At 55.1% G+C, this 17,262-nt stretch overlaps 1 protein-coding gene across 4 annotated transcripts in view; it reads left to right on the forward strand.

The window, feature by feature from the left end:
* Positions 1-17,061, forward strand: part of UXS1 (UDP-glucuronate decarboxylase 1) — a 75,635-nt gene extending 58,574 nt beyond the window's left edge. For 2 of the 4 annotated variants that reach the window (XM_065891758.1, XM_065891757.1), the window contains exons 9-15: positions 273-394; positions 6,480-6,599; positions 6,982-7,025; positions 10,440-10,500; positions 12,440-12,497; positions 15,302-15,405; positions 16,238-17,061. In XM_065891758.1, coding sequence (XP_065747830.1) covers positions 273-394; positions 6,480-6,599; positions 6,982-7,025; positions 10,440-10,500; positions 12,440-12,497; positions 15,302-15,405; positions 16,238-16,369 — 641 coding nt within the window. In that variant the 3' untranslated portion in view covers positions 16,370-17,061. The remainder of the gene's footprint in view (positions 1-272; positions 395-6,479; positions 6,600-6,981; positions 7,026-10,439; positions 10,501-12,439; positions 12,498-15,301; positions 15,406-16,237) is intronic. The other 2 variants (XM_065891759.1, XM_065891760.1) reach the window with 1 other exon arrangement.
* Positions 17,062-17,262: the final 201 nt, after the last annotated feature.

Consider the following 17,262-nt stretch of genomic DNA (forward strand, 5'->3'; position numbering starts at 1 on the left):
TATAGTAATCTAAAAGTTAAGAACAGTTTACGGGAGGGGGGAGACTTAAAATTGAGAGACTTTGCTCTTTTAATTAATTTTTTTTCTTGTAAAAACTGTCATCACTGATACGAGCGGTCAGAATAGAGTGTCCTGCTGGACTAGAGGTGGACCGAGGGGTGCTGAAGGTGCTTCTCTGATAGGTATCTCTCCAGGTGAGATGTTCACCTTGGACTTTCCCAAGGGAGACTCTGAAAGCACTTCCTTATTGTTCCCCCCCCCCCCCCCCGCAGACCCTGAAGTCCACCCTCAAACCGAGGATTACTGGGGCCACGTGAATCCCATAGGACCCCGAGCCTGCTACGATGAAGGCAAGCGCGTCGCCGAGACCATGTGCTATGCCTACATGAAGCAGGTATCTAACCCGGCTCTGGGGCTGGCGGTGTAGACCAGGACTGTGCTGGAATAAAGCGCCGTGACTGACCCTGCCCGGGGGTGTGCGTTTCCCCAGTTTCCCACTGTCATCAGTTAATGGTGCCATCAGCAGCTTTCCCCATGGGTCTCCTTTTTTGAAAAATGATTTGCAGGGATGAAGCCTTAGGTTTGGAATACCCTTGAGTGACTGGGATCACCCACCAGCAGTTAATAAGTTCCTCTGTTTTCCCAAAGCCTATGAATCAGGGAATTTTTTTTTTTTTTTTTTTACTTTTCTTTTTGCCTTTCTTTCTGTTTTCCAATGGGTATAATTCATTTTGGCTTTAATATAGGTCTCTTCAGGGATGGTTATTTACGTACTCTGATTCCCTGCTTCCTTAGTCATGGCTCTGCTGGGGCTTGCCTGTGGATCTTTCCAAGTTACAGATTTGCTCACCTCCACGCTGGGGCAGGTAGAGCCTACAGCCGAGAGGCGGGGGTCTGGGTTCCCACCTGGCTCCCCACTGTCTACTCCGGAGACGTGACCCCTCGGTCACAGGGCCCCGTCCTGCCTGCCTGTGGGCTGTGCAGGGGCCAATCAGACGTCCAGATGGGGCCCAGCCAGGCCATCCACTGTGCTTGACAGCTCTGGGACCCTCACAGACACGCCCTTGGAGTGACGTGTAAGTGGGTAACCGTGGATGGGGGTGGTTCCAGGACAGGCTGCGGACAGCGGCGTGGTGGCCACTCTGGGACTCAGAGACGAGCAAGCGTCCATATCCTGGAGCAGCCTTCTCAGGCCGAGGGTTCCTCCTGCCGGCCAGCTCGGAGGTCAGCTGGCCACGGGCTTTGTGTGATGGGGGACCCTGCCTGGGTACCCAGTGCTGAGAGCTCGTGGCTGGGCTGGGGGCGCTGAGCGCCTTGTTTGTTTTTCGGAGGGCAGCTGGCAGAGACTTTTATGTTTTTAATGAAATACCAATATTGACGACCCACGGAATAATCCTGTGCTGGGTAGGTATTGGTATTTAGGTTTCTCTGCCTTATCTCTTGGCCAGGAGCAGAACTGGTAGTTTCCTAAGCCACTTGGGGCAGTTGGCTTGTAGTATTCATTTATTTTAATCAGTTTTAGAAAAGACAAACGGTATCATTTTGGAGCCCAGACTATCTTGACCTAAAAGTTGAGTAAGATGGTCTCCCAGGTACACAGAACAGCCTCTGTGTATGTTGGTGCCTAAGAAAACTAGCTCGAGTGTGTGAGGGGACATAAATCGATAGGGTTCTCAGCTGTTTTGCTTTCAGTCTGTGGGTGTATTTCTTCGTGAGTTTTTGTGTAGGTAAAGCTGGCGGGCAAGCAGGACATTGTTTAAGTGATGAGTAGTATAACTTAATAATGTAAGTATTCGTATTACCTTAAGGTACGAGCTCATGGTAACTATGGTGTTTAGTAACAGCGTGGCCACCATTTATTGAGCACTGACTGGATGCCAGGACCCAGGGTGTGGGTTCCACTGCGTATGTGCTGACCCGGGACCTGTAAGCGCAGGATCACAGCTCCCTCCGTACCCGGGGACTGTCAGCGTTGGCATTTCTGCTCACACAGGTCTCGGGAGAGGCACGCATACATGGTGCTCCCCGTAATGTATCCTCTAGGCGCCCCCTGTGCGGCCGGCCGGCCGTGGCCGTCGGGAGGGTGTCGCCCGCTGCAGAACGCCTCTGTTGCGGGCGCCGTCTGCCTGGGCTTCCCACCAGGGGCCCCAGCAGATGATATCACCTGTGTGCAAAAGTCACCTGGTGGTTAGGGTGACAGTGGGCTTCTCACGGGGGACAGTGCACTGACTGCTCCCTGTCGCAGTGTCAGGTTCGAGGGTTGCTTTCGGATACAGGCTCAGCACCTTTTGTGAGGCTCGGGTCTCGGCCAGCAGCACTGTGTAACCTGTGGGTTCTGCTCAGCACACCTGCCCCAGGACTCCTGTCTGCCCAGGTGAGCAGGGCCGTCCGGGCATCTGGAAATGCACCGTGGAAGGCCTGCCCCTGTGGCCTTGGAGGCAGGTGTGGGTCCTGCTCTCCCCACAGTCCCTCACCCACTCCTGCTGGCTGGCCCTTAGGTCCAGGAGTGACCGTGCCTCTGGCCCTGTGGCTGGCGGCATCCTCTCTGGTTCTGGTGGCTGCCAAGGCCAGTGGGCTGATGCGGGACAGCAGGGCTGGGCGCCTGGGCCTGGGTGGAGGTCCCTGTGGTCTCGCCTGGTTCTGAGTGGCCTTGAAGAAGGCCCAGCGTGAGCTTCAAAGCTCGCATGCCTTGTTACTCATGTTACACGTACTGTGCTCCCTTCTAGGGAGAGCTGTGGGTCTGAGACTGTGACCGCAGCTGGGTCTACACAGTGTACCTGTGCTTGCTGTCCCTCGTTTGTCCAGTCGTGCTGAGGGGAGGGAGCCGTGGGCATCTTCTCTCTCTGTCCACAGGGCAGACGCCACACAGCTGAGGGGTGTCGGGACTCTCGTACTGCAGGTTGCTTCGCCAGGATAGAAAATAAGAAAACACAGATAAGCAAGAAGGAAAAAACATTACCACCCACGGTCCCATTCAGAGATAAACGGAAGGGAAAAATAGGGTAGTTCTTTCACTTGGGATTTTATATTAGCTGCGGCAGGGGTGAGTCAGAGCCCCTCCTGCCACGCTGGGCTGGCCCCTGTGGGCACAGCCCGGTCTGGGGCAGATCAGATCATCTTTGGAGTTCAAACAGCAAAGCAACTGATGGTCAGTATTCCAGCTCTGCTGCTTCAAAACTTTGGGTGTTAGTTTTTGCTATCTGGAAGCAAATGAAAAAATAATGGCCAGTAAAACGATGAACCAGGTGGAATAGAATGCCTTTGGCATATTTTTAGTTAATTTAATTTTTTTAATACATAAAGGCACGTCCCCTCTTAAGTATAAATCATCATTTTATTGAAAAGAATGCCTTTGGCATATTTTTAGTTAATTTTTTTTAATACATAAAGGCATGTCCCCTCTTAAGTATAAATCATCATTTTATTGAAAAGACCATATATGGTATGTAGATATATCTTTCTCTGAATAAATCTAATATATAAGGATAGAGAATATAAACAAGATAAATCCAGGGATGAAGACACATTTTATAAAAGATTTTAAAGGATTCTCTTCTGGGTTTGTTGTAGTGAATTAAATATCCTAAAATGTATTCAAAATAGAATTTGATTTCCCAGGAAAATCTATCGCAGGTACATTGCAGGGCACGTTTCTTACATAAAGAGGGGCTCCCTGGACTCTTCTTCCAGGGGGTGGATTGAGCTGGCAGTCGGGATCAAAGGGCATCGCATCTTTTAGGAACACTTTGAACTTGTCAGAGAAGAAGTTACATTGGGCTGGTCTGTGCCCTTGGACGTGGTGGTTTCGTAAACGTGCAGACTTGTCCAGAAGGCTGCGGTCGGCGCTTGTGCGCTTCGGAGCTCGTGGCCCCGCCTGTGTCTGAGCCTCCCCCGTGGGGCTGGGTCTGCAAACCAGGCCGCCGTTCCTAAAAACACAGACCGCAGAGCAGAAAGACAGGAAACTCAGAAACCCTCTAGTCCAGGGCCTTGAGGGTGTGGTTTTGTTTTATTTTCTGGCATCAGAATACTTAAAATTAAGTGCCTGGGATGTGTATTATACCTCAGTTAACAAAGTGTTCAGCAACCGGCTGAAGGACGTCAAATGTCCAGTGAGCGGGGTTCACCCCAAGGGGCTGATTAAGCCCATGGCCTGGAACCCCCAGTGCAGGCCTGTTTCTGGTGCCCCCTCCCCGCTGGCCGTGCGCTGAGCCTGGGCATGGCCTGGGCCTAGTGACCACTCCGGTCTGAGTGTTAAGGGTCTGGCGGGACCGTTGAGGGCAGTTACCAGGCAGGCATCCCCCTGTCCCCAAACCTGTGTGGCCTCCCTCTGCCGCCACCCAGCGTGAACGGACACTTCCCGCACCTTCGGGCATCTTGCTCAGCTGAGCTCTGCCTGTTGTAATGGCCTCGGTCTCATCCCCAGGCGGGGAGCGGACCCCACGAAGGTATGTTTATGAGGGGCCGGGGGAACCGTGTGCTTCAGCCTTCGGGGCTGCGTGACCCCCTTACTTTAGGGATGGCATGTCCTTCTCCCGGGGGCCTGCCATCTCTGGGGGCTTCCCGCTCTCTGTGTGTCCTGCTCCCTGCAGGCGAACGTGTCCTGGGCGCCTCCCTCAGGGCAGGCCTGGCACAGCGGAGAGGCTGTGAACGAGTTTGAGAGCCGGGGCTCCTGGGAAGCACGCGTCAGCGCACCTGATAGCCGGCAGGAGCCGCCCGTCCCCTGAGGCCCCGGACCCAGGTGGACAGGTCACACAGCCAGGTCCCTCTGTGCTGCAGGTCATGTGTGCAGAGCCCAGCGTCCCTGGGGGCGGGGGAGGGAGCAAAGCACAGCCGCCAAGCGCCCTGCCGGCACAGGGCCCGACCGCTGTGAATGTGCTGAGCTCTTCTTCTCTTGGAATAGAGCCACCTTTACCCACTTTGGATTTTCTCATCTTGACAAGTAAATGCAGGCGGACACTTGGGAGCTGTTTTCTAGTGAGAGCAGCATCTCTGCTCGTCCCTGCCCCACCCCCCGTTGCTGAAATGCTCCCTGGTCAGTTCAGTAGAGATCAGGGTTGGTTTATTCCCGGACCTGGAATTATAGCTCCCATCTTAGGCCTAGGAGTCTGAATGCCCTTGGGAAGGCTTGATGGCGTATTGCTGGGGCTTGGCAGAAATGTGGCAGCTCCAGTTTCTGAAAGCTAACTGTGCGCTGGATCCACACCTGCCAGCCACTGCACGTTGGCACACGTGGAGACGTAGATGAGGCCGCTGGGGGCGGAGGTGGCTGGCAGCTCCAGCCACTGGGAGGCCTGGTGGGACCCTAGGGATGCCGCAGCCCATGGCCGTTCACTCGCTGTACTTACGGTGGAGAAATTCTGTGCTAAATCAGCCCCATCAGCTACGGGTCCCTCAGGTTCCCAGCCTGTACCGGCTCTGATACGTAGAGTCAGGAAAGAACTGTACCGACTAGCAGGACCCCGGCAGCAGCTAAGCTGTCATCACCGGGCCTGCGCTGAGGCTGACTTGTACGCGAGCCCCGCCCTCTCCCGCTCTCCCGGTGAGGAGAGACCGGCACGGCCTGGCCACTGAGCCCTGGGGCTCACAGCCCACCCCACCAGCCCTCTGACACCCGGAAATGCGCGTCTGTTGTCTGATGGGTGATGGATTGCTGTAAGAGTCCGCTGATTCAGAGTGTGATAGAAACGTTTAACTTTTTATCACTGACAAAGCAGTCTGTGAAATTGATAATTAAGCAAGATAGTTTGCAGAAGGCTTCTGGGGTTTAAAAAAATACACTTTCCTTGACTGCATGTTTGAAAATATGCTTTCCCCAATTACAAAAGTAAGAGATGTTTATTGTAATAAAAATAGAAACATTAAGAGTACAAGAGAGAAAGTCTGGGAAGGTCTGGAGCACCCGTTTTTGTAAACAATGTACGTTGGCATCTTCCCAGGCTGTTTAGCTATATATAGCCTGTATCAGGTGCCAGATTGTCTTTGGTTTTTCACTGAACGGATGAGTTTTCCAGCAGAACAGATTGGGGAATGTAGTAGGCACAATGTAGCCCTTTCGGAACCCTCACCTGCCCCTCCTTTGCCAGGACAAAGTGCTCTCTTGTTTTTCTTCAAATCAGCTATTAAACAATCACTAACATTTAAATCTCTGTGGAGTGGCAAATTTATACAAAATACTATGTGAAAGACGCACAGCACAGTCCTAGTTAAGAAAGTAGATATTCATTTACTGGGGGAAAAATGTACACCCATCGTTAACCCCTTGCACTGCTTTAACTGTCTCTCAGGCTTCTGCAGCACGTTTCATGCCGTGGGCCTCAAGGTGGTGGGAATCGGGGCTCGTGTGAGTTTGGTGTAACTTGTAGCCTCCAGATTTGATTACACAGAACAGAGCATCTCATCAGGACGGAAAAGCACCTGTGTCTGGAAGGAAGAGCAGAGGTACCTGTGGGGCGCCGGGCTCACCCTCTTCTGTGTTGCAGGAAGGCGTGGAGGTGCGCGTGGCCAGGATCTTCAACACTTTCGGACCCCGAATGCACATGAATGACGGCCGGGTGGTCAGCAACTTCATCCTGCAGGCGCTGCAGGGGGAGCCGCTCACGGTGGGTGGCGGGCGGGCGTGTGATGCGGGGGGCTGCCCTGAAGTCAGAAGTCCCTGCTGCCCTGGGAGGGAGGGAGGGAGGGAGGGAACACATGGGAGCCGTGACCCTGGACGGGAAGCTGCAGACACCCTGGTGCCTCGGGCTCAGGGCCTGCCTGCAGAGGCCTCTCCCGCTGTGCTCTTGGCCCATGACTGTGCCCAGGGGCGTCTCTGTCCACAGGGCATCTCAGGGTGCCCCTGGGTGAGGCCCCGGGCCTGGTGGAGGGCCTGGCGCAGCCGGACCCTGGGGTTGTCAGGGCTGAGGTCAGGCTACGCCCCTGGTGGTTGAAGGCTCCCGTGCGCACGTCCGCGGTTCCGGGACCCTCCGTGTGGTCTCCCCCCAGGTGTACGGATCCGGGTCGCAGACAAGGGCCTTCCAGTACGTCAGGTAAGACCCCCAGGCGGGTGAGGGCCATCCAGTCCCATCTGCGTCACTTGTTCGTTTTGCTGTTTTCATTCCGGTGAAGCAGCTGGGTTGACGGTTAGTTCTGCTAATCCCGTGGGTGCCCCCCCATCCCGGTTCTCTGCCAATAGAGGTCGGATGTGCTGGTCTCCTGCTGCCACCTAGTGTCTTGTCGGCCAACCTGCCGGCCCCGAGGTGACCCAGGGCCTCCAGTTCAGGCCAGTGAGGTGACAGCCTCAGGCTTGCAGCACACCTGCAGATGCCGAAATCAGACCCTTTAGATGTGCCTTCTGGGGTGGACAAGGGTGTCATCATTAAGAAGGTCAGGTGGCCTAATGCTGACAAATTCTGTGCCCAAACTAAATGTAGATAAAAATATTTTAAGAACTTTGTTGAACGGTCACATTTACTGATTTCTTGGTAGCCCTCCTCAGTCTAGTTTGTCGTCGGCCAGTTCAGTTGGTGGCAAGAGTTATTATATGAGCAGTTACATCTACCAAAATATGTCCCACGTGGCACAGTGGTGAATTCTGCATAGGTTTGTGGTGTCCTAAATCATTGGAAAATCTAGTTGTATGTTTTGGGACCGTATATTTGCACTTTTCAGTACAAATACCCTGGAGTGCCTGTCCATCAGAAAATGCTGTCCCTGGGGCCTGCGGCCACCCCAGGGATGCTGTCGGGCGAAGTGGTGGCAGGTCTTGGGGGGCTCCCACCCCACCTCGGCCCGAGCAACCACACCAATTTTTGCCTGGTTTAAAAGAAAAGAAAAAAAAACACAACCACTGTAGATTTTTTTTTTCCTGCAAGTGTGTGTGGATTTTCACATTTAGTCCAAAAGAAAGCTGAGTAAGTGTCTTATAATGAACAGTGGTTTTTCTCTCCCCATCGGTTAGTATCTTGTCTAGCAGGGCAAAAGCCTGGGACCATCACGTCACTGGCCCACTTTGTTGCCCAAATAGTCTAAGAAGGGATTCAGCCAGGAGCTAGCCGGCCTGTTCTCATGTCAGAGCACTTCATTCGGGAGCCGTGCGCTGCAAGGAAGCGATTGCGGCCCGGGTCTGTTTGGGGCCTGCGCTCCTGGGATCCTGCGCGATCCTGCGCTCGGGTACCATCTTCTCATCGTGACACGTGTCCACCCCGCCTGCCCTCACCCGGCCCCCGTGTGCGCACTTTCTCGAGGTGTGGGGGGGGTCTTGACGTCTTAGTCACATTGAATCTCCTCCAACGGCCTCATCAAGGCCCCCAGACTCCTCCAGCCGTACCACCTCGTGGAGTATTCCAGAGACTGTGCGGTGAAAGGGGCATCAGTTACAACCCGTTCTTACTATTTCAAAGGCATCAGATACAAAATTCATTTAAAGTAGCCTCTCAGGTGCTTGTTTTTTGCTGGTGATTAAAATCCTTTCAGCATCGAGCGATGCATGGGCTGCATTCCATCCCCGACAGGACATGCCTCGCTGGCCGGCCTGCACGGTCCACACGCCCCGTCACCAACCCAGATGCCAGGGTGCACCCTGGAAGGGACCTCAGTGGTATCACTAGAAGTGGTGTTGGGGGCCCTGCGGGCAAACCCTCTCTTCGTGAGGCCGCGCCCTCTGCTGGTCTCACGTCTCGAGTTAGTGGGCTCTGATGTGCTGAGGCTCCCCGACTTCACCAGACTCGGGGAAGGCGCTTTCCCGGCTTTCGCTCTCCATTGTCCAAGGCTTGGCCCAGAGAGTTAACTTACCAAACGCTGGGCTGTTTTAAACAAGCTATTTTGTAGAAACTGAGGCTCTTTTACTTCACAGGTAAAAATGCACGATGTTTGGATCTGTACTTACTGAACTAAATTACCCATTTCCAAAATCCACGGTTGCCCTGCGGTAGCGTTGCACCGTTTCTTGGTGACCGTTGCGGTCTCTGGGTGGCGTGTGCGCTGACACCCTGGCATAACCGTGCTTGGTGCTCTCGTGGCCAGGTTACGTCCTCACCCCATCATGGAGGCATGCTGTGTTGTCTTAAAAAGTCACTTTGTCAAAATGACACTTTTAAAGGGTTTCAGGTTAAATGGATGTGATCTGTGCACTTTTGGCCTTAAAAGTTGCCAGTTTTTTTGCATAAAAGATGCATGCCCCTCCCCCCAGGACGATTACGTAAGTGTCCGTCACCTCCCAGCTTAATATGGACCCCCCCCCATTAAAAATGCTTGTGGATGCTACTGAATGGCACATTTTAACGTCTTTTCCAAATATGCAGAGATGTGTGCTGTCAGAGGACGTGTTGGGATGTGGTCGTTAACGGCCATAGTGATGAAGGGATTTTTGCCAGTTTCTAGAAGCGAGGAATCATCTCAAGTGAGCGGTTCCTTGCATCTGTGCTTGATCCGTGAGAGCAGAGCGGACTTCAGGCGTGTTCCTATAAAATGCCCATTGGTTGTAAGCAGAAACCCAGAAAACGATTTGTTTGCTAAATAACACCCTCCCCCCCACCCCCAGATTGTTTCTCAGTGAAAAGGAAAGCAAAACCTGAGGTTTTCTTTTGGAAGTTTAGCACAGTAACCTGCTCCTTGCTGGTTACGGTGGAGGAGGGGAGAGGGTTCCAGGCGGCCGCATTTGCATCCCTGGAGCAGAAAGAACCCTCACAGCCTCATGAAAGTGACTGACGACTTTTAGTAGAACGCTCGCGTAGCAGCCAGGTGTCATTTTTATGAAGTCACTTTTTTTTTGACAGAACCACCCTTTAACGCTTCTGAAAATAAGAACCAAACCTTGGTAAGCGGAAAATTTGCCTCTTGAGCGTCACCCTCATGGCCCACTCGCTCACCATCCGTCTGCAACACCCAGACGCCCCCGCCCATCCCATCCGGGTGCGGGGGTTCCTGGGGGGAGGTGAGGGGCCGGAGGTCCAGGGAGCTGGTTTCAACACTCAGGGCTGTCTGGCTTTCTCTGTGATTTGCCAGTAGGAGACTTACAGACTGGAGTTCTTCCGTTGCAGGAGACCTTATTTTTAAAAAAACCATCTGCTTTTCCATATGGGCCGACTACCTGGGTTCCCGTTAAACACGGACTTTCCTCAGAAACTTGCATAAACGCCATCTTTTTGGGGGTGTGTGCCTACTTTATTTTCATTTTTTAATTGCCGAAGGATTTCAGAAATATACAAAGTAGGGAACTCAGCCCTATCTCCTGCTCAGCCATCTGCCTTACACCCTCCCACAGAAGGCAGATCCCAGACGCCACATCATCCCATCTGCAAACACTGGAGCGTCCTCGGCGCCCTCTTAGGTGCCGGGTTTTGTTTTGACGTCCAGTCTCCCATGGGGGTTTTGGTTTCCCTCCGGGAGGTGGCCGGCTTGTGTCCGACGCTCGGCACCTGCGGGCCTCGGCGGGCACCTGAGCAGCCTCCCCTCTCTTCCAGCGACCTGGTGAACGGCCTCGTGGCTCTCATGAACAGCAACGTCAGCAGCCCCGTCAACCTGGTGAGTCCCTCCCTCTGCCCTCTCCCTCCCCAGCAGGCGGCTTCCTGCTTGGCTCACTGGCCGGCAGCACGCTTAGGGAACGTGCCTGTCTGTTGCTTGCCCAGTACTAGAGGAAGATCCACGGAATAGAACAAAACAGGAGTCCACAAAGAAGATCTGGGACCCACGTGATAAACTAACCCCGCTCCATCCACCGGAAGGGCCAGGTCTAGAAATTCGTGAAGCCTTCAGTGGTTGTAGGTGACATTCTGTGTGTCCTTTGTCCATCACTGAATGTGCAGTTGGGCTCGATAAGGCTTGCTTTCCGGGGCTGTAGAAGACGGAGTGGCTAAGACAGTTTCCCTCACTGTCACGTCTGCGAGCGCCCAGACCCGCTTCGTGCCGCTTCCTCCCTCACTTCCTGCAGCGCAGACGCTCCCGGGAGGGAGCAGGCACTGGCCTGGCCTGATCTCTGATCCGGCCTCGCTCACTCTTGGTGCTGGAGGATGTGTTTCTCTGCAGTTTGTCCTGTCTTTGGCCGGGTCTCCCTGGCAGAACGTTTTTCCTTCTGTTTAGAGGTAAAACCTCATCCTGTGTGTGCCCACCCACTGTCCTGCCTTCTCCGTGGGCACCGCCCCCCCTCCCCGCCCAGAGCTGGTCTATGCCCCTGTGATGTGACAGCTTCCCCAAGACTTCCCCAGTCTCCTCTCCAGCTCTTCCAGGGATCGCGTTGGGCTAGAGCCCTCGGACTCTTTCGGTCACTGTCTCCTGAATGGTTTCATTCCACCCCGTTTAAAATGCGAGGTGTCCAGTGTAGACTGCCCGTCATTCTAGACGGCCCACTTCTGCCGATGGCAGCTGACCCGAGCCCCCCCCCGCCCCGCTCATTGGGGGAGCCCCTCCCCTCTCACCACCTCGGTCTCCTCGGCCACCTCCCCTCTCTAGGAGGGGCTGAGCTCACAAGTGTGGGTGTGCCTGCTAATTTCTTGAAAGCACTTCACTTGCAAAGCGTTCCTTGTACTTTTCTTGATGACCAGCAGTCTGAAGCACGCTCTGGGTTGGGCGGGAGTTCCTACCAACAGCAAAGGACGGGCCCTGGAGAGGTCACTCCCTGTGGGACCTTTGACCAATTTATGGGTACCGGCGGCCGCAAGCACCCAGCCAGCACTGTTTTCATGCATTTTCAAAGGAACAGGTGGTTAAACAGCATAAGCCGTGTCCCGTGAATCCTCACTTCATCTCGAGCCTTCACCGCCCTTACCCAAGTGTGCGTCTTAGTCAGTGGTCGCCCCAAGCAGCCACTCCCCGCTTTAGTGCCGCGCCGTTCTCACCTCTTTGCACAGGGCCGTGCTGGAGTGTCCGACTCCTGTAGAAACCTGTCTTGTTTCAGGGGTGTGTCTGCCGGTAGCCCCGGCGTGCTCATAATTAGGCCTAGGGTCCCTTCCTGCCTCTTTTACCTTTGGTCTCAGACAAAACCAGGAGATTGGGGATGAAGAGTGTTGGGGAGGGGAGGGGCCGTGGCTGCTGGAAGGTACCATGGCAGGAAGAGGAGGAGGGGCGTTCAGAGGCCCCCCAAAGTAAGCCCGCCATAGAGCCACATCCTGTCTCTCGCATCGGCTGCCCAGGGCCCTCCTGCGAGCGCGTTTCGCGTCTCTTGGGACTCCTGTCCAGGCTCACGCGTCTTCATCACCGAGGGGGTGAGCAAGAGTGTCCTGGGAGAGCTGAGCTCACAGAACCAGGCTTTCCTGTAGAGCGACACCGAGCCTACAGTACCTTTGCGTCTGGAAACCGTCCCGTGCCTGGGCCAGGGGACGCAGCGCCCTGATGCACCGCTACACAGGCGGGCGTCTGCTGCCCCTGCCCCCGCCCCCCCGGCGTCGGGGACGGCGCACGTGTGGTGCGGGAGGGCGTGGAGTCGCCGTTGCGTTTACACCTCTAACCAGAGACCTTTCTTCCTTAGGGGAACCCGGAAGAACATACGATCCTGGAATTCGCTCAGCTAATTAAAAACCTCGTTGGTAAGTAGGACAGAGGCCTTCCTGCGTGTGACTGGCTGCGCTTACCCTGTCGGTTAATAACGCCTCGCCTGGACGGTGGGTAATTAAGACACGCTAATCGAAATGGATGAAAAGCAGAACCTGATCAGGAGGGCCTCACCGTTTTGTGATTCTAAGTGATGGAAAGATGAAGGGGTGCGGGGAGGGGCCCAGCTTTGTTCACCCTTGTGACAAGGTCTGTGGAGCAGAAATGGTACGTCTGACCTCTGTGCTCGAGACGTGATTGGGGTCGGCAGTTCTACCCAGGTGACCACTGTCTGGTTCCGGATGCCAGCTGGGCCGAGCACAGGATTTCAGGGAGCGGGAGAGCGACACTGGGGCTTGTGTGATTCTGGTGGAATCCGGTAGCGAGTTTTAGGTTCCATGTGCAGTTCTGGCCAACCTGGCCGTGGGGTGTTGCAGGCAGTGTGGACACTGGGCGTGGCCCCCGAGAGGGTGTGCTCTTAAGCCATGAGAAGTCCGTGTGTTTTCAGCCAGCCGTGGGCTGCCGGTGTCTACGGGCTGTGCCCTTGGTCACAGGGTCAGGTTCCTGGGGCTCGGGTTGGGGGGTGTCTGCTTCCCAGGTTTGATTAAGAAATCAGTGTCCAGACACAACCAGATTGGAGTGGGGGTTGGCTAGGCCAGGCGAGCGTGATGTGGGCCTGTCTAGACCCTGCGCTTAGCAGGCTGGATTCTCTGCAGTTGTCCTTCCTGGCACTGTCCAGCCCGGACAGTCAGACAGGACAGGGGATGGTCCTCCTGAGATGAAAACCACAGCATCTTCGTCCCCAGCAGGCACTTGTTAGAAATGCAGAGTCACACCCTGCCCGTGTCTCCGGGCAACTCCTCAGGGGCTCGTGCTCACGTTGAGGTTGGGAAGTTTGTCTGGAGCCTGGGTGGACGGCTGTGTAACACATCGCCCCAGAGCACTGGCTTCAGGCGGCAGCTGTTTTATTCGCTCCAGATTCTGTGACCAGGGCTGGGGGCTCCCTCTGCAGGCCTGGCCAGTGGTTACGGGGCTGGCTTCGATCTGTTGGTCCTAGGAAGCTGGAGCAGCCGGGCTTCTGTCCTTCTGCTTGAGGTCTGTCCAGCAGGGTGGCTGGACATCCTTTGTTGGCTCAGGGTGGCTGTGGCAGGGCGTAGGTGGCAGGGCCTCGTAAGGTGTCAGCCTGGGCTGGCCGACGGTCACTCCCTGGCACTCTGCCCGTTAGACGGGCTGAAGGGAGCCTGGCTGCAGGTGAGGGGCTCCTGCAGGACGTGAACACCTGAGGGGGGCTCGTCGGGGCATCAGGATCACAGCCCCTGTGGTGGCAGTGGGCATGCGGCTGGGCTGCTGAGGGGGTGGTGGGCATTGGGCTGCCCTCTCCTTCCCCTTCGGGTGGCGCAGGCTGGTGTCCTGCCCTTGTCAAGTGCTGTGTGGCCAGCAGCACATTCCCCGGGGGCGGGGGGGAGGTGACTTGGGACACGGCCCTCCATCTGCACCTGTGTACTTGCGCTGGTGGGCCAGCAGTGCATTCCCTGGGGAGGGAGGTGATTTGGGACACGGCCCTCCATCTGCACCTGTGTACCTGTGCTGGTGGGCCAGCAGTCCCCAGGCGGGGGGTGGGGGGGCAAAGTGATTTGGGACACGGCCCTCCACCTGCACCTGTGTACCTGCGCTGGTGGGCCAGCAGTCCCCATGGGGGGGGTGGGCATGGTGACTTGGCACACAGCCCTCCAGCTGCGCTGGTGGGCCAGCAGCACATTCCCTGGTGGGGGCGGGGAGGTGACTTGGGACACAGCCCTCCAGCTGCACCTGCGAGGGTGGGCCAGCAGCACATTCCCCGGGGGGGCTGGGGCGATGTGGCTTGGGACACAGCACTCCATCTACACCTGTGTACCTGCACTGGTGGGCCAGCAGCACCGTTCCCGGGGGTGGGGGGGCGCAAGGTGATTTAGGACACAGCCCTCCATCTGCACCTGTATCCCTGCGCTGTTGAACCAGCAGCACTGCCCCCGGGGGGAGGGCAACGTGACTTGGGACACAGCACTCCATCTGCACCTGTGCTGGTGGGCCAGCAGTCCCCGGGGTGGGGGGCAAGATGACTTGGGACACAGCCCTCTGTCTGCACCTGTATACTTGCGCGGGTGGGCCAGCAGCACCGTCCCCGCGGGCGAGGGGGGGGAATCCGAGGTGACTTGGCACACAGCCCTCCATCTGCACCTGTGTACCTGCAATGGTGGGCCAGGAGAACTGTCCCCGGGGGGAGGGCGACATGACTTGGGACACAGCACTCCATCTGCTCCTGTATACCTGCACTGGTGGGGCAGCAGTCCCTGGGGGGGTGGGGGGCAGGCAAGATGACTTGGGACACAGCCCTGCACCTGTACACCTGCGCTGGTGAGCCAGCAGCACCGTCCCTGGGGGTGGGGGTGGGCAGGTGACTTGGGAGACAGCACTCCATCTGCACCTGTATACGTGCACTGGTGGGCCAGCAGTGCATTCCCTGGGGAGGGAGGTGACTTGGGGCACAGCCCTCCCTCTGCACCTGTCTACCTGCACTGGGGGGCCAGTAGCACATTCCCTGGGGGTGGGGAGGTGACTTGGGACACAGCCCTCCATCTGCACCTGTATCCCTTCCTTGGTGGGGCAGCAGTACATTTGCACGGGGGGGGGGGGGGCAAGGGACTTGGGACACAGCCCTCCATCTGCACCTGTGTACCTGTGCTGGTGGGCCTTGCCTTCGACGTATGTGTAGAGTCGCATTCCAGTGGTTCCTGATTCTCACCTTTTTTCAACAACACAGGCAGCGGGAGTGAAATTCAGTTTCTCTCTGAAGCCCAGGATGACCCCCAGAAAAGGAAGCCAGACATCAAGAAAGCAAAGCTGATGCTGGGGTGGGAGCCTGTGGTAAGTGGGGGGGGGGGTGGTTCCACTCCTCCACTATGTTCCCTGGGGGTGCTGCCATGTGGGGTGGCCTGGGGGATCTGGGTGGCCCCAGCAGTGTTCTCTCCAGACCCACATGGTGCTTGTTAGCCTGTCCCCCTTGTCCTCTGTTAACAGGGAATGGCTTGGCCCCAGGTAGCCCTGCCTTGCCTCTCTTCACTCAGCCAGGGTGTCATGGACGTGCAGGGCTCATCCACCCCAGTTCCTACGCAGGTGGAACAGGGTGGGAGTGTGAAAGGCTGAAGGGGGTAACAGTGGGCCTCCCCTCCTTTCTGGTGCCCTTGAAGTCCATCAGGCTAGTTGGTGTGGCCTCGCCAGGCTCGGGGTGCCTGTCCCCCAGGCTGACGGTCCCCCCCGCCCCTGCAGCTGGTGCATTCCTTTCCTCCAGGTCTCAGTCTAGAGGTCATGTCCGCAGAGAGGACATGGGCAGCTGATTCGGTTTCTGTTTGCTGCAGGGCAGCTCTAAATTATGAGGCTTCCCAGGTCATGGGTCCCTTGTAGGTCCCTGGGGGTGAAAGTACAGAGAGTAAGTGTCACCCAGAGAATCAGGCATGTGGATTGGATACGGATGCTTCCACGCGTCTTCCTCCATGGAGACATGGCACATGTGGGCATTATTTTAAGGGTGCCTTTTGTAACTGATTCAAACTGGAACAGAGTCCCAACCTGCAGGAGGAAGTGTGGGTCTCTGGGGCTGCAGCTCCTTCAAGTGCAGTCTGTCAGGGTGCACAGCACAGGCGCAGACAGCCTTGGGGGACCCGGCTGCCCCCCTCATTCTCGCTCTCTCTTTAAATAGGTCCCGCTGGAGGAAGGGTTAAACAAGGCAATTCACTACTTCCGGAAAGAACTCGAGTACCAGGCTAATAATCAGTACATCCCCAAACCAAAGCCCGCAAGAGTAAAAAAAGGACGGACGCGCCATAGCTGAAAACCTCCTTTCAGGACGGGAGATGCCCTGTTTCACACTTGATGAGATGTATTTTTCTTTTTTTTAAAGAAAGACTTAAACAGGTATCATGAAGAACAAACTGGAATTCATTCTGAAGCTTGCTTTAAGAAATGGATGTGCCTAAAAACTTCCCTAAAAAACTGCAGATTTTGCCTTGCACTTTTTAAATCTGTCTTTTTATGTAAAATAGCATTGATGCGTCTCAGCGTATTTTCAAATTTTTTACCTTGCCGTGAGAGCCTATGTCGTGACTGTCATCGACAGTTTTATTTACTGGTTTCTTTGTGAAGCTGAAAAGGAACATTAGATGGGGTGATTAAATGCCGATTTATTTATAAAGTGGGTACTAATAAATGAGACGTTACACTATGCACAGAGGAAAAAAGCAGACCAGCAGTATTGTCAGGTAGGTGGGTGGCGTCCCGCATTAATGCGTTAATTCTCGGGCAGATAAAAAAATTCTGTTTGAGGGCTTGTGTTTCTTCTAATTCAGAATTTTTCCAAGGTCTACTCTTTAGGTGCAGACTTGACTTTGAAATGTCTGTTATCACAGTGCAGGATCTTTGAAATCAATCACTGCTGTGTTGGGCTGCATGTGGTGGGGGTGGGAAGTTAACACATTCTTGGTTAACAGTGGTTAAATATGCTATTTTAATAAAATATTGAAACTCTCAGTTTTAAAGGTTGGCTTTCTGCTTTGCATGCTGCATCATCGGAGGGCTAAGAGAATTTAATTTGAAAGAAATTTCTGTAACTATCCAGGTTGGTATAAATGTAACTTGAGGAGTGGATAGTGGAAACACGTCTGTGCTGCTGGGGCTGAATCTGTGCGAACGGTGTTCACTGCAGTGTGGAGAGATTTTCAGGTCTCA

The sequence above is a fragment of the Phocoena phocoena genome, chromosome 14, assembly GCF_963924675.1.
Source record: "Phocoena phocoena chromosome 14, mPhoPho1.1, whole genome shotgun sequence".
Lineage (NCBI taxonomy): Eukaryota > Metazoa > Chordata > Mammalia > Artiodactyla > Phocoenidae > Phocoena > Phocoena phocoena.